This window comes from Melozone crissalis, unplaced genomic scaffold (assembly GCF_028551555.1).
Source record: "Melozone crissalis strain CALT ecotype California unplaced genomic scaffold, PUWL_Pcris_2 ptg000231l_1, whole genome shotgun sequence".
Lineage (NCBI taxonomy): Eukaryota > Metazoa > Chordata > Aves > Passeriformes > Passerellidae > Melozone > Melozone crissalis.
In genome coordinates, this window is record NW_026535993.1 from 1,584,193 (window position 1) to 1,598,437 (window position 14,245).

The 14,245-nt window shown below is 53.0% G+C and overlaps 1 protein-coding gene across 1 annotated transcript; it reads left to right on the forward strand.

Annotated features, from left to right (window-relative positions):
- Nucleotides 1-2,175: 2,175 nt before the first annotated feature.
- LOC128949396 (olfactory receptor 14J1-like) lies at nt 2,176-6,758 on the forward strand (the record flags this gene model as incomplete). The annotated part of the gene is made up of 2 exons (XM_054294258.1): nt 2,176-2,637; nt 6,750-6,758. Coding segments are annotated over 2 exons (471 nt in total), but the record flags the coding sequence as incomplete, so codon positions are not given.
- Nucleotides 6,759-14,245: the final 7,487 nt, after the last annotated feature.

The window sequence follows — 14,245 nt, forward strand, 5'->3', positions numbered from 1 at the left end:
GCTGGCACATCCCACAGTTTCCATGATCTTTTGCAAGCCCTCACCCAGTTCCTCCTCTGCAGAGGAGGCGGCCATAGGGCAGACAGGGGAATATCTGCAGGCGGCAAGGGCAGGCAGCACAAGTGACGAAGAGGTTAAAGGGGTGGGGTGGGCGGACAGGAGAGACCACATCAGGGGAGAAATCTGCACAGCCCCTGGACACAGTGAGTCTCTGGCTGCAGAGCAATGCAGGTGAGTTCCTGGAAGTGTCTCTGAAAATGCCAGCACTGACAGGACCTGTCAGGATGGCTCTCCTGGATGTCCTGGTGTGGAGCAGAAGAAGCTCCAGAGTGAGGCTTCCCTGCTGCCCCCTCAGAGGCGCAGGACAGGTCCCTGCAGGGACAGGCAGAGCTGCCCCAGGACCGTGGGGTGGAGATGGGCTCTGTGAGCCCTGGCAGGGAGCGGAGCTGGGCACAGCGAGACGCTGCTGGCAGGAACAGCCCCACTCAGCAGAGACACGGGCAGGGAGGGACAGGGAGCTGCTGCCACAAATGCTGACCAGGGGGATGTGGCACCTCCCTGCTGTCCCTGTGGCTCAGGCACCTTCCCCCAGCAGCTCCTCCCTGGGCTCCTTTCCCATCTTAAACAGAGCCCCTGCCCTCATCCCACGGGGGCTCGGCTGTGCAGAGCCCCTGCAGCAGCCAGAGCCCAGGGAAGGAAGGACAAGCCCCTGATTTCCATCAGTCTCTATGTCCCTGCTGTCCCCTGGCAGGAGCATTGTGACATTTCTCTGCCATCTCCAGGTGCCTGTGCTGTCCTTTTTGCCACCATTGGGGTTTCTGAGGCAGAGCCAGGGTTTGGGGCTGGCAGGTGCCCGTCCAGGCAGGGACCCCTTGGATCCTGCTGCGGAGATGTGTCTGTGGGAGCAGAGTGCCCAGGTGCCCTCAGGGCCGTTCAGCTCATTCCCTGGGTGTCCTGCAGGGCTGCAGGGTGCTCTCCAGAAGGGCACAGCTCTCCTGTGCTGTTTCTGGGCTGCCTGGGATCCCCATGGAGGAGACAGCTCAGTGGCAGGGCCAGGGAAATGCTGCTGGGCAGCTGCACCTGGGCACTGCAATGATCCCTCTGTGCACCAGCCTGGCAGGAGACAGCTGAGATCCTCATGAGGCACTCAGGGAGAAGGTGAGGGCTCTCTCCATCTGCTCTCTGCCCAGAGCCCTCTGCCCTCAGCACTGCCCTGTTTCTCTGAGGGGAACTCCTCTGGGTGCCTCTCCTTCAGCTCCAAGCTGCCAGCAAGGGGCAGCTGAGAACAGCCCTGATGGGCAGAGCTGCTCTCTTGTCCCTGCACTGAGAGTCCATCCCTGTGCCTCTCACACCCACACGGTTTCATCTGCAGTGCTTTAGAAATGTCAGGGATTTCAAACACTCACAACCACTCCTAACTGTGGCAGGTGCAGCTGGATGAAAAAACACAAGGAATTTCCTCAGCTCAGTTCTTCAGATGGGCAAACTGCAAACAGCAGGACTGAAAAGCATTCTGGTGTTTGACGAGTCCATTTAATTGGTGATCACCCAGCCTTCTCAGTTGCCTCTCACTGAACAAAAAGAAGGAATCCTCTGGAGCCTGTTTGGGAGCCCCTGGTCTCAATGCCTGAAAAACCCAGGTCCCAGGTGAGGAGAATGCAGAGAAGTGGTTCCAAAAAGAGAGATCCTGAATGTTGAATTGCTGTAGGATATGCAATATATCTTGCTCTGTGTTGAGCCCGGCTCTGTCCTGCCTTTTCCTCCTCAGCAGAAAACCATTTCCTAAGGCAGCAAATGTTCAACAGCAGCTCCATCAGGCACTTCCTCCTGCTGGCATTGGCAGACACACGGCAGCTGCAGCTCCTGCACTTCTGCCTCTTGCTGGGCATCTCCCTGGCTGCCCTCCTGGGCAACAGCCTCATCATCAGCGCCGTAGCCTGCGGCCACCACCTGCACACGCCCATGTTCTTCTTCCTGCTCAACCTGGCCCTCAGCGACCTGGGCTCCATCTGCACCACTGTCCCCAAAGCCATGCACAATTCCCTCTGGGACACCAGAGACATCTCCTACTCAGGATGTGCTGCACAGGTTTTCTTCTTTCTCTTCTTTATCACAACAGAATTTTCCCTCCTGACCATCATGTGCTACGACCGCTACGTGTCCATCTGCAAACCCCTGCACTACGGGACCCTCCTGGGCAGCAGAGCTTGTGCCCACATGGCAGCAGCTGCCTGGGCCAGTGCCTTTCTCAATGCTCTGCTGCACACAGCCAATACATTTTCCCTGCCCCTGTGCCATGGAAATGCCCTGGACCGGTTCTTCTGTGAAATCCCACACATCCTCAAGCTCTCCTGCTCCAATTACTACCTCAGGAAAATAAAAGTTTCTGTTTTCACTGTCTCCATAGCTTTTGGTTGTTTTGTGTTCATTGTTTTTTCCTATGTGCAGATCTTCAGGGCTGTGCTGAGGATCCCCTCTGAGCAGGGACGGCACAAAGCCTTTTCCACCTGCCTCCCTCACCTGGCTGTGGTCTCCCTGTTTTTCAGCACTATCGTGTTTGCTCACCTGAAGCCCCCCTCCATCTCCTCCCCATCCCTGGATCTGGCAGTGTCAGTTCTGTACTCGTTGGTGCCTCCAGCCCTGAACCCCCTCATCTACAGCCTGAGGAACCAGGAGCTCAAGGCTGTAATGTGGAGACTGATGACTGGATGGTTTCAGAAACAATAAACTGCTGGCCAGTTTCTGCAAGTCACTCCTAATAAGAGTCATCTTTGATAGTACTTGGGTTTGGTCGTTTGTTCTTTTTATTCCTTTGTTTTAGTTTTTAAATATTGTCCACAAAGGCATGCCATTGTTTGTGCCATTTCTCATTTTGTTTCTCTCCATCTTCCCTGTGGCCACAGATTGTACCAATAAGGTCCTGTGCTCTCAGTGGCTTTAAATAAACTAAAGGATCTCCCAGAAAAGTTTTCTGCAGAGATACCCATTTCCTTGCCTACTATGGACCTGCAGCAGCAATGTCTGTGTGCAGAGCTGGGGGTATGTCAGGGGCTGCACAGCAGCTCTGCTCCTGCTGGCCACACCACTCCTAATCCAGGCCAGGAGCCATTGGCCTTCCTGCCCACCCGGGCACAGTGCTGCCTCATGTCCAGCCTGCTGTCCATCAGTGCCCCAGGTCCCTTTCTGCCTGGCCGCTGTCCAGCCACTCTGTCCCCAGCCTGTAGCGCTGCAGGGGTTGTTGTGGCCAAAGTGCAGGACCTGGCACTTGGTTGTGTTCAACCTCACCTTGTTGGATTTGGGCCCTGGATCCAGCCTGTCCAGGGCCCTCTGCAGAGCCCTCCTACCCTTGAGCCGATCCACACTCGCACTCAACTTTTGATATCCCTTGCTTCATGGGCCCCTGGAGTGTCACAAGGGTCTCCATGATTCCAGGAGGTTCCACAGAGTCACAATGGCCTCTTGATTCTAAAGGGCCCCTCGGTTTCACAGTGTTCTGTGTTCTCCCTGGACCCCGCAGTGTCACAATGGCCTCTTAGTCCCAAGGGGCACCACATTGTCAAAACTGTTTCCTTCATTCCATGAGTGTGCTCAGTGCAAAAATGGGCTCTTTGTTCCATGGGGCCCTGCATTGTCAGAATGGCCCCATTGTCACACAAGGCCGCACAATGTCACAACAGTCTCCTCATTTCTACAAAGCCACACAGTGTTACAACAGTCTTCTGAATTCCATGAGGCGCCAGAGTCCCAAAATGGACTCCTTGGTTTGATTTAGCCCTGCACTGTGAGAAGAGACCCTTGGTTTTATGATGCCACGCAGTATCACAATCATCACAGAATCACAGGCTGCAAAAGACCTTGGAGATCAGCAACTCCAACCTGTGACCCAACACCACGTTGTCACCCAGACCATGGCACTGAGTGCCACATCCAGTCTTTCCATAAACACCTCCAGGGACAGCTCCAGTGAGTCCATCAGCTCCCTGGGCAGCCCCTTCCAATGGCCAATCGACTTTTCTGTGAAGAACCTGTTCCAAATGTCCAGTCTAACCCTCCCTTGGCACATCTTAAGCTGTGTCCTCTTGTCCTGTCACTGTTCCCTGTCAGAAGAGCCCGATCCCCCCTTGGCTGCGCCCTCCTGTCAGGGAGTTGCAGAGGGTGAAGAGGTCTCCCCTGAGCCTCCTCTTCTCCAGGATAAACAACCCCAGCTCCCTCAGCCACCCCTCATAGGACTTGTGTTCCAGACCCCTCACCGGCCTTCTTGCCCTTCTCTGGACACGCTCCAGCCCCTCCATGGCCTTCCTAAATTGGGGGCCCAGGAATGGACACAGCAGTAGAGGTGTGGCCTCAGCAGTGCTGAGTGCAGGGGAAGAATCACTGCCCTGCTTCTGCTGGCCACACCATTCCTGATCCAGGCCAGGAGCCATTGGCCTTCTTGCCCATCTGGCTCAGCAGGTCCCCAGCTGCTTCCTTCTGGATTTCAGGGGGGCTGTTCTGCTCCCTGTGACCATCCACCAGCTCAGGAGAACACTTGTCCTGAGGGCAACCTGTCCTAATGTTGAAAACTGGGGCAAAGAAGGTGTTAAGCAGCTCAGCTTTTCCTTATCCTTAGTTACTCTACTCCTCACTGCATCCAATAAAGATTAGATGTTCTACTTATCCGTCCTTTTGCTATTAATTTATTTTTAAAAACATTTTTTAATATTTTTCACAGAAATGGCCTGGTTAAGATCTAATTGACCTTTCACCACTCTACTTTTCCTTCTGCATGACCTAACAACATCCTTAAACACTTCCTAAGATGCCTGATCTTCTTTCCAATGGTGATTCACCCTCTTTTTTCCTGAGTTCCCACAAAAGTTCATGCCCAGCCAGGACAATAATTTTCCTCTCTGGTTCAACTTCGGCACAGAGGGACAGGCTGCTCCTTCCCCCTTAAGATTCCTTTCTTGAGGTGTATCCATCCTTCCTGGACACCTTTGTTTTTAAGGGCTGTTTCCCGTATAAAATGAGTACCTGATTCAGTACTCTCCAAATCTGCATCCTGAATCCAAGGTCTGCCCTCCCTAATTCCAGTGATAAAGTTTTGTTGCTGCCCCTCCTTCTTTCACAGAATATTGGAAACTTGATTATTTCATGGTCACTGGACGGAGGCAGCCTTCAACCACCATATCTCCCACCAGCCCTTCTCTGTTTGTGAACAGCAGCAGACAGAGCTTTCCTTGGGAGTGGGATTGTTACCAAAAATTTGGCACAATAATATAACTCCATTATCCCAGTGTAGCATTAAGAAGCAGCATTCTTTATTTGGCCAGATGCACAGGGGGATAGCTCTTCCCAAAGCCATGCATGCTGAGGGCAGGAAAATTTCTGTTTATATTCTGTATTTTGCACACATATTCATTGATTTTCCTGAACTAAACAAACGTATGATAATCATGTCTCCAAAATCATTAACATATGTCCCCTCCCCTTTTGCATGCATTCTCCTGTCCTGGGGGGTCTCTGGTGGTCCCTGGTGCTCATGGACCCCAATGTTCCAGTGGGCCTGGCTGAGATGGCAGGACACTGAGGCTGGTGAATTTCAGTTCTCCTTCTCACACAATGGGCATTGTGTGGTTTCCACAGACCTGGGGTTTTGGAGAACCAGCATTGTGTGTGTTCACCTGGTGTAGACAATTTATCATCTGGTAACATGAGATCACAGAGTGGGCTATGACATTACAGAGTGAGTTATGTGATGTCATCAAGCAGCTACGGCATCATAGGCTGTCTCTGTGACATCACAGAGCCAGCTGTGAAACCACAGGGCAGAGGTCAGACATCATAGAGGAGATAATGACAACACAGAGTCGGCTGTGACATCAGAGACCATCTGTGTGACATTGATAATGAGTTGTGACATCACAGAGCAGGCTGTGACATCACGGGGAGGGGGTGGGAGCGTGACGTCACAGAGCGGACTATGACACCAGAGGGTTGGCTGTGACATCAGAGACCATCTGTGTGACATTGATAATGAGTTGTGACATCACAGAGCAGGCTGTGACATCACAGGAGATCTGTGTAAAGTCACTGGGTTGGTCACTCTGCCCCAGCTCCCCCTAACAGTTTCCCTCCAGAAGTCCAATGCTGCTCATGCCCAGCAGGGTCCCTGTCCCCCTGGTGTAGTAAACACCACAGGTTTAGCAAAGGAGCCATGAAGGATCTGAACAATAGGAATGCAGACACAGCAGCAAAGAAGCTTCCTGACTCCATGGACATCTGCCCTATAACCTATCCCTATAGCCATGTAAGTCAATATCTTGTTAACCCTACTATTGGTCACTTATGGTCCCTCTAACCCTTTGCCATTGGTCAAGATTGGATTGGGGCCAAGGCTATAAAAGTAGCATATTGTACCCCTACTAACTTAGAAGAAGAAGAAGAAGAAGAGCTGAGACCCTTCACGGACCCTTCCAATAAAGCCATCTTTGTGGAATGGCCAGTGTCTTCTTCTTTCTCCTCTCTTTCCGTCTGCTGAAGCCTCAAGCCAAGGGCAAGCTGCCTAGCAAGCAAAGCTGAAATCATAAAAGCTGGCTAATCACTATAAGAGCTGAATATCCCCCTGCTTGCTAGGGGCTGACCCGCGACCTTGATCTAAGCGAGCTGGCCTCTGGCACTCCGTCCCCTTGGGGGCTGAGCTCTGGAGCTGTAATACCTTGCCCTAGGATAAGACCAATTAAGGCTTCATTACCCCGGAATCCCCCCAGCCCACCTAAAGGCACAGCCCCCCTCAAGGATGTTCCTAAAGATCAACCCCAAAAGCTGACATGAGGACAAGGGGCAAGGGCCGGGTGACCAGGACATCCGGGATGTGGATTATCCAGGTCACTGGGGCCTGGTTTGGGGTCCCAGGACAGGAAAGATGTCTGGCAGCTGGAGCAGGGCCTGGGAAGGGCCTCCAAGGTGAGGCTGGAGCCCTTGGGCTGTGAGCAGAGGCTGAGGGAGCTGGGCTGGTCCAGCCCAGAGCAGGGAAGGCTGAGGGGCTCCTCATCCCAGCCTGGCAGTGCCAGCCAGGAGGGGATGGAGAACACAGAGCCAGGCTCTTCACGGGGGCCTGGGGGGAGACAAAAGCCAATGGGTGGGAGGGGAAAGAGGGGAGATCAGCCAGGACAGGAGGAGATGAAATGAGTCAGGCTGGTTTCAGCATTTTCTCAACACCAAAAGCAGCCTGAAACCCTTCTCCATGTACCACTGACAGCTTTGCAAATCAGGAACTGTTCAGGCTGCTTTGCCCCTACTCCAGGATGGGCATCCTGATACAAGAACTTCACTGTGTTTATATCTATCAGAGAAACATATTTTTCTAAAAGATATTTTAGTATGGAAATCACTTGCGGATGGTGGACATGTCAGACGCTGTTGAGACCATGCACATGGCTCAGGGAAGAGCATGATTGTTATTGAATTGTGTCCTGTTCAACCATGGTCTGTTGGCCATAAAGAGAAACTTTCTCTGCTCTGAGTCCCACCAGTTCCTGACCGCCAAAGGACACAAACCTGGTGAGTTCTGGCTCCCACTCCAGTGGTGGCACTTGCACCTCCCTCCATCCCCAGAGCAGAGCTCCCTTGTCCCAGAGAGTCCCTGGCAGTGCAGGGATGAAGGAAACAGGACAGGCTGTGGGGATCAGGGGCAGGGCACAGCCAGGGATTTGGGGTGGTTGTGAGCCCAGGGCAGGACGTGGCCCCTGGCCTTGCTGAACCTCATCCCATTGTCCTGGTCCCATGGCTCCAGCCTGGCCAGATCCCTCTGCAGAGCTTCCTGCCCTCCAGCACAGCCACACTGCCACCCAGCTTGGGCTCACCTGAGAACTGACTGAGGGTGCCCTCGATGGCCTCATCCAGATCAGCAATAAAGAGATTTCACTGACCTGGCCCCAATCCTGAGCCCTGGGAACACCTCTGGATGTGACTCCATTTCTCAGCTGCTCTGAGTGACAGGGGTTGGATGAGGGAAATGGTGGGGAGGGGGTAGAGACAAAATGTGATTGATTGCCAGCCATGAAGGGTCTTGATTTTCATATCTGTTCAGACTGCATGAGGAGGGGCTGGGGATCAATATCTACTGGGGATTGCTGATACCAATCTATAAACAGGAAAAGAAAACTAAACACGACTAAATAATTCTGTCTGCATTGTTTTCAATATCGTAGATTCACTTTGAATACACTTCTGAAATTTGTCTAATTAAGCACAGAAGAACTGAAGATTTGAATTATTCCCTCGGCCTTCTCTTGTTTGGGTGTTTTGAACAAATGTTTATGAGCCTTTGTCACTGAATTCCTGAACTGAAGAGCTCAACAAAGAAGAGGCCTCTGTAAAAGTAAAATTTATCACACGCCTACAAGGTGCTGAGGATCCATCCTCATCAAAGCAGAAATGAACAGAAATGGGCACAGCTTTGTGGCTGGCCCAGCTTTGGGATGGGCCCTGGGCCTGGAGCAGGAGCAGCTCTTGAGGGCCCCAAGGCCACGGCTCTTGTGCTGCCCTGGGCAGATGGGATGGCAGCAGGGGCTGCAGAGCTCTCAGCATCTCCTGCAGAGGAGAGCAGGGCACCCAGGGAGCCTCCTTTCCTTTGGCCAGGCACATTCCCCCATGCTGGGGCTGAGTCCTGTGGCAGCTGCAGCTGCTGCTGTGCCCTTGCCAGGGGCTGAGGCCGTGGGGCAGTGCCCAGAGCAACCTGGCCTGAGCAGAGCTGTGGGGCCAGAGCCGGCTGGGCTGGGCTGGGGAGAGACCCTTGGTGCTGCCCAGAGCTCAGGGCAGCTGACAGAGCTTGCAGGGAGCTGGGCTGGGCTCAGCGTGCCTGGCCCAGAAACCATCAGTGTCCATCTCAGCCTGGCTGAGCCTGCAGGGGCCAAGAAGAGCAGCCCAGGGTCTGCAAGTTCTCTGGGTGGGAGCTGAGCTTGGGAGCCCTTGAGCCCTGCCAAGTGCTGGGGCTGCACCTGCAGCTCCAGAGGAGATGGGACAGATGAGAGCAGGGACAAATCATTCCTGCTGGATTCTTTCTTGTGTTTGCTTGTACAGTGACCAGGATCCATATTTAGAGGAGGTGTTTTGTGTCAGATAACACTGGTAGAGTGAAAAGAATAATATTATGAACCTGAAAATAATATTTCATGCATAAGACACACTGAGGAAACAAAAGACACATATGATCAGAAGAGCAGCTGAGTTTTTTAGAGGATGAGAGACCCATTGATGTTCAAACCTGTAGTCAAACCTGTTCAAATACTTTCCTCAGGCCTTTCTTGAGATGAGAGGTGACCAACAGAGGCCAAGGCCAGCCAGAGCTCTCTGTCCTGGCAGCTTTTGTCATGGATTCCCTTGCATATAGAGAATTTTTCAGAGGGAGTATCAGTTTTGACTGTGAGAACCTGGGAAGACAGATGGTTCTTTTCCACATTAAGGAAAGCACAGAGTCCCAGTTCTCCAGGGGCTGATGAGAGGCAGCCCTCAGCATTCTAAGATCAGCTGGACCTTTTCAGTGGCCCCTGGGAGGCCAAACCAGCCAAACCTGTTCCATCTCCCCTTGGTTCCATGAGGCCCTGCAGTGTCACAATGTTCTCCTTGCTTCTGCAGTGTGGCCCCGTGCTTCCATGAGACCGTGCAGGGTCACAGTGGCCCTTTGGTTCCGTGGGGCCCCACAGTGTCACAATGCTCTCCATGATTCCATGGGGCCTTGCAATTCCACAATGCTCTCCATGGATCCACGGTGCCCTGCAGGATCACAACGGACCTTTGGTTCCACGAGGCCCTGAAATGCAGCAATGGCCTCTTGGTTCCACAAAGCCCTGCTGCTTCACACTGGCCCCTTGGGACCATACGGCCCAGCAGAGCCACAGTGATGGCCTTGGTACCACGAGGCCTCACAGTGTCACCATGATCCCCACAGGAAGGAAACCACACAGCCCCAGTGTTTCAGGAGCTGATGAACTGCAGTCACCAGAGGCCAAGGCCAGGCCTGTCTGTCTGTCCTGGCAGCTTTGTCTTGGAGGAGCTCTTGGATATTGGAAATTTTGAATGTGGAATCCCAATTTCAGCCATTTCTCCCTGGAGGAGAAGGCCAGTTCTTTTCCACACAAAGGAAAGAATGGAGCCCCTGTGCTTGGAAGACAGGTGAGAGCCAGCCCTCAGGAGGCCAAGGCCAGCCAGACCTGGCTGGACAGGCAGCTTTTGTGTAGAAGCAATCAATGGATATAGGACTTTTGCAGGTGGAATCCCAATTTTAGCCATGAGCACTTGCAAAAACATAGTTCTTTTCCATAGGAAGGAAAGGGTGGAGCCTCAGTGTTTGAAGGCAGGTGAGACCGAAATTTCAGGAAGACCAGGTCAGCCAGACTTGCTGGCAATGGCAGATTTTGTCTGGGAACAATCCCTGGATATTGGGAATTTTGGAGACGGAATCCTTTTTTGGCCATGGATGCTTGAATGAGAAGGGCAGTTCTTTTCCAATTGAAGGAAAGCCCAGAGCCCCAGGGTTTCAGGGGTACAAGAGAAGAGACCTTCAACATGCCAAGGGCAGTTGGACCAGTCAGACCAAGCCAACCAGACCAGTTCCCTGTTCCCTTGTTTCCATGAGGCCCTGCAGTGTCCCAGTGGTGGTGTCATATTGGATCCTTGGTTCCATCAGGCCCAGATGTGTCACACTGGCCTCTTGTTTCCATGGGGCTCCAGTGTCACAATGGTCCCTTGCTTCCATGAGGCCTGGCAGTGTCACAGGGGTTTCCTTGGTGCTGCAGTGTCACAATAGACCCTTGTTTCCATGAAGACTTGCAGTGTCACAGGGGTCTCCTGGACCCATGAGGCCCGGCAGAGCCCCTTGTTTCAATGAGGCAACAAATTGTCAGAATGGCCTCCAGGATTCCATGAGGCCCCACAATGTCCCAATGGACCGTTGGTTCCATGGGGTCCTGCAATGTTCATGGATCCTTAGTTCCTGCAGTGTCACAATGGCCTCCTTGGTTCCAAGGTGCCACACAGTGTGACAACTTCCCCTTGGTCTGCCAAGACTCCAGAGTGTCACAATGGTTCCTTGCTTGCATGAGGCCTTCTAGTGTCACAATGGTCTCCATGATCCCACAAGGCCTTGCAGTGTCACAACAGACCATTGGTTTCATGGAGCCCCAGAGTGTCACTATGGTCCCCTTGAATCCACAAGGCTCTGAAGTGCCACAATGGCCCTTTGGTTCCACAAGGCCTCCAAGTGTAAAAATGGCCTCCATGGTTCCATGTGGCCACGCTGTGTCACAATGGACCTTTGGTTCCATGATGCCCCAGAGTGTCACAACGGTATCTTGGTTCCACAGTGTCAGAATGGACCCTTCATCCCATGGACACCCACAGTGTTCACTGCAGTCCCCTTGATTCCACCAGGCCCTGCCATGCTCTAATGGCCCCTTGGTTCCACTGGGTCCCAAAGTGTCAGAACAGTCTCCATTGTTCCATAAGGCCCCGCAATGTCACTGTGATCCCCTTGGTTCCACAGGGCCCCACAGTGGAACAATGGACTCTTGGTTCCATGAGGTTCCTCACTCCCAATGGTCTCCTTGGATCCGCAGTGTCACAATTGCCCCTTGGCTCTGTGTGGCCACTCTGTGTCACAACGGCTCATGGTTCCATGAGGCTACACAGTTTAAAAAAAGACCCTTGGTTCCATCAGGCCTTGCTGTGTCACAATGGACTTGTGCTTCCATGAGCTCTCACACTGCCAGCAGCAGTCTCCTTGGTTCTGCAGTGTCACCATGGACCCTTTGTTTCATGATGTCCCGCAGTAGAACACGGTCACTATGGTTCCGTGAGGTTCTGCAGTGCCACAATGGACCCATGGTTCCACCAGGCCTTGCTGTGTCACAATGGCCCCTTGGTTCCAAGAGGTTTCTCAGGGTCACAATGGTCTCCTTGGATCTGCAGCATCACAATGGACCATTGGTCCAATGTGGCCCCAATGTGCCCAAATGGATTTTGGTTCCATGGGGTTCTGCTGTGTCACAATGGACCCTTTGTTCCATGAGTTTGCACAGTATCACAGCTGACTCCTTGGTTCTGTGAGAAACCACTGTCACCAACTCTCTGAAATATCAGAAAAAGGGTCCTGAACACTCATTTGCTATTTCAGAGAGTGTCATACATTCAGGACTGAGCTCTAGTGAGGGATAAATCCTAATCTTACTTGGACATGTAATTCTACCACTGTGTTGCCTATAAACAGTTAGTGAATGCCACTTAGAATTTACCCACTTCCATAAAATCCACCTCAAGATCCCAGATTCCCTCCTTGTTTTCTCTATCCCTGCACCCTTGAGCCAGATGTCTTCTTCTTTTCTTCCAACCATCCTTGCTGTGAAAGCGGCCCCTGCATATCTTGTTCCTGTGCTGAAAGTTCACAGGCAGGGTAAAAGTGGAATGAACCCTTTTGGTATCAGCCCCAGGCTTTGTGTGGGCAGGCAGAGGCAGGCAGGAGGCAGAGCTGTCAGCAAAGGAAGGGGCCAGCCAGGTGGGGCAGCTGGGGGATGCCAACAGCCTGCAGGGACAGAGGCGCAGGGCAGGGACACCGTAGCACAGCCTGGGCGGCACAGGGCACAGGCATGTGCAGCAGCTGCAAGACAGCCCTGCCAGAGCCAACTTGGGCAGCACTTTGGCCATGGCTGCTGGGCCTGGGCCTGAGGCAGGAGCAGGAGACAACTGACCCTTGCAGGCCTGGGGCCTCATTGCCTCCTTGTCCCTGCTCAGCAGCCTGGCAGGGGCCGCCCCATGCTCCTGCCCTTGCCATTGCACATCCCCACATGCCAGTGCCCATCCCGGCAAGAGCCCTGAGCAAGGAGGGAGGGACAGCATCTGCCTGGCCAGGGGCTGGGGCTCAGGCCTTGGCCCTTGGCATTCCTCAAACACATCCAGCTTTGCTCAGCACCAGAGATACCTTGGCCTTGTTTATGCCAGCTGTCATCACGGCCTCCAGTGTTCTGCTCTAACTGGAACCTGGGGACACCTTCTCAGTCATGTCCCTTAGTGGGACCCATTAAAACTTTAAGAAAATTTGGAGTCTAAATTTAACTTTGAGTTCTTGAGAAGTTTTTTGAAGACACTCTCAGGTACTGAGTCTGATGTAAACAACACCAAAGCCCTGAGAGGGTCATTAAAGTTTTCCTAGTCCACTTATGGAGAAAGATTTCAAAGAACTTGTAAAAAATACGCATTCGTATTTTAAAGGATGTATTTTATTTTATTTCTCTTCAAAGCAGAGGTAATTGCAGCATTTTGTGATTGATATTGACCCAGGGTCTCTCCTCAGCAGCTCTGGCCTGCTCACAGGAGCTGTGCCTGGAGCTCTGACCCAGTGTGGACAACCTTGCTCCACATTGCCCAGCCCCATCCTGTCTGTCCTCACTCCCCTGGGACTTGCTATGCTTGCAGAGCTGGCTGCACTCAGCCTAAGAGGAGTTTTCACTTTTTGGCGATTTTTTGAAGCAATTTGAAACTCCTGAGTTTCCCCACTGCAAACAGACACACTGCTCAGGTGTGTGCCGGCCCCAGGTGCCAGCAAAGCCACTGCAGAGCTGCCCTGGGCCAGCTGTGAGGGTGGATCATCAGCCCAAGCTGCACTGGGCCACTGCAAGGGGCTGTGGCAATGGGCGCTGCACTGACCCCACTGCTGGGTTTGGCTGCCACGGCCACCGAGAGAAATTAAACTGTCCTTGGAAACACTGGGGAGGACTGGGACATACTGGGGAACACTGGGAACGCTGTGGGAGACACTGGGACATACTGGGAGTGATACTGCGGAGGAATGGGACAACCTGGGAATACGAGGAATACTGAGGGGGAATCTGGGTGGACTGGGATGGACTGTGGGGGTACACTGGGACATACTGGGAGTGAAACTGGGGCAAACTAGGGACACTGGGGACATTGCGGGGAAGACTACGGACACTGGGGCATCCTCTGGATGAAATTGAGGTGAACTGGAAGGGAGTGGGAATAAACTCAGGTGTATTGGGAGGGACTGGGCAGTACCGGGAGGGGCTGGAGGAGGGTGAATGGGCTGTTCCCGCCTCCTCCACATCCCATTTGCCGAGGCTCCCGCAAATCACCGACCGCAGCCAATCAGCACAAGGGACCCGGTTTTGGGAGTGGTGCCTAGATTGGCGCCTTTCCTTTTTGTCTACAACTCCCATCATGCCCCACGGCCCGATTGAGCCCAATTAGAGCC